The 1,193-nt window shown below is 36.7% G+C and overlaps 1 protein-coding gene across 1 annotated transcript; it reads right to left on the bottom strand.

The window, feature by feature from the left end:
* Positions 1-35: 35 nt before the first annotated feature.
* Positions 36-1,016, bottom strand: LOC114578665. Its single transcript, XM_028692055.1, has one exon. The coding sequence runs from the start codon at positions 1,014-1,016 to the stop codon at positions 36-38; it is 981 nt and encodes a 326-aa protein (XP_028547888.1).
* Between the last annotated feature and the right edge of the window lie 177 nt (positions 1,017-1,193).

Raw genomic sequence — 1,193 nt, 5'->3', positions numbered from 1 at the left:
TAAATCAAATGTAGACATGATTTATCTGTGTCAGCCTATCTCAACATATCATAAATTGGATCAGCGAAAGCCAAAATGTAGTCTACATTATCCCACCACAAATCATCTAAGACCTTTTCTTTAACATACTTTGCCTTCCCAACATCATCTTCTCGATAGCAAGACCACTTCTCACAAATCACCATAGATTGAAGAGCATTTTTAATTTGTTTGAATCTTCTCAACATAATTATTACAGAGGCAAAACGAGTTTCAGCAACAGCTAGCATTTTCAAGTGGGAGAAATCATTAAACATTGAAAGTCTCATAGAATGGTTCATAATAAAATTTCTGATCAGAACAGCATCATCTGCAACCACTGTTATCCAATGGCATTCAGCATAGATGATTTCATTAGCCTCTGTATTCTTTGCTGCACAAATATTTTTTAGAGCAAGATTTAGAGTGTGCACAACACAGGGTGTCCAAAATATATGGGGATAAGTTTGCTCCACCAATAATCCTGCAGCTCTACACACCGGTGCATTATCTGTAATAACCTGCACAACATTTGAAGGCCCAATCATGACTATCACCTCTTTAATCAAATTGGCAATAAAATGTTTATCCTTGTATTCTCCTTCACAATTCACTGCTTTAATGAACATTGGGTAATTCTCTGTAACAGCCATGAAATTAATAAGGGGTCTTCTTTGAGGATCTGTCCAACCATCACACACCAAACTAACACCTTTTTCTTTCCACACTCCTTTTGTTGGTTCAAGCAATGTCTCAATATGTGCTCTTTCTCTTTCTAATAATTTCGATCTTAATGCATTGTAGCCAGGTGGAACATATCCTGCGAGGTTGTTGTTACATGCAAAAATGAATGTATTTTTATATTGAGGATTCCTTGCAAGGTTGAAAGGAAGTCCCGCTGAAAAAAACATCCTTGCTATTTCACCATCCAATTCCTCTCGCTGCTGCAAATTAAAAGCCTTCTCTAGAGGACTACTGGCTACTCCTTTTCTTTTCATTGTTTTATATCCTTCACTTTTAAATGATAAAGCTTGATCAACTCTCACAGATGAGGAAGAAGTGTTAGATGAGCCATGACTAGATGGCAAATGTACCTCTTTAGGGATGTTCTTTGGATCCTAGATTCAGCTTCATCAATTTGTCTGTTCAATTCAATCAACTGTGACGTAGTAATC

The sequence above is a fragment of the Dendrobium catenatum genome, unplaced genomic scaffold (genome assembly GCF_001605985.2).
Source record: "Dendrobium catenatum unplaced genomic scaffold, ASM160598v2 original_scaffold_110970, whole genome shotgun sequence".
NCBI classification, from domain to species: Eukaryota; Viridiplantae; Streptophyta; class Magnoliopsida; order Asparagales; family Orchidaceae; genus Dendrobium; species Dendrobium catenatum.
Note: the sequence above shows the minus strand (reverse complement) of the source record. Positions and strands in the feature narration are given on the sequence as shown.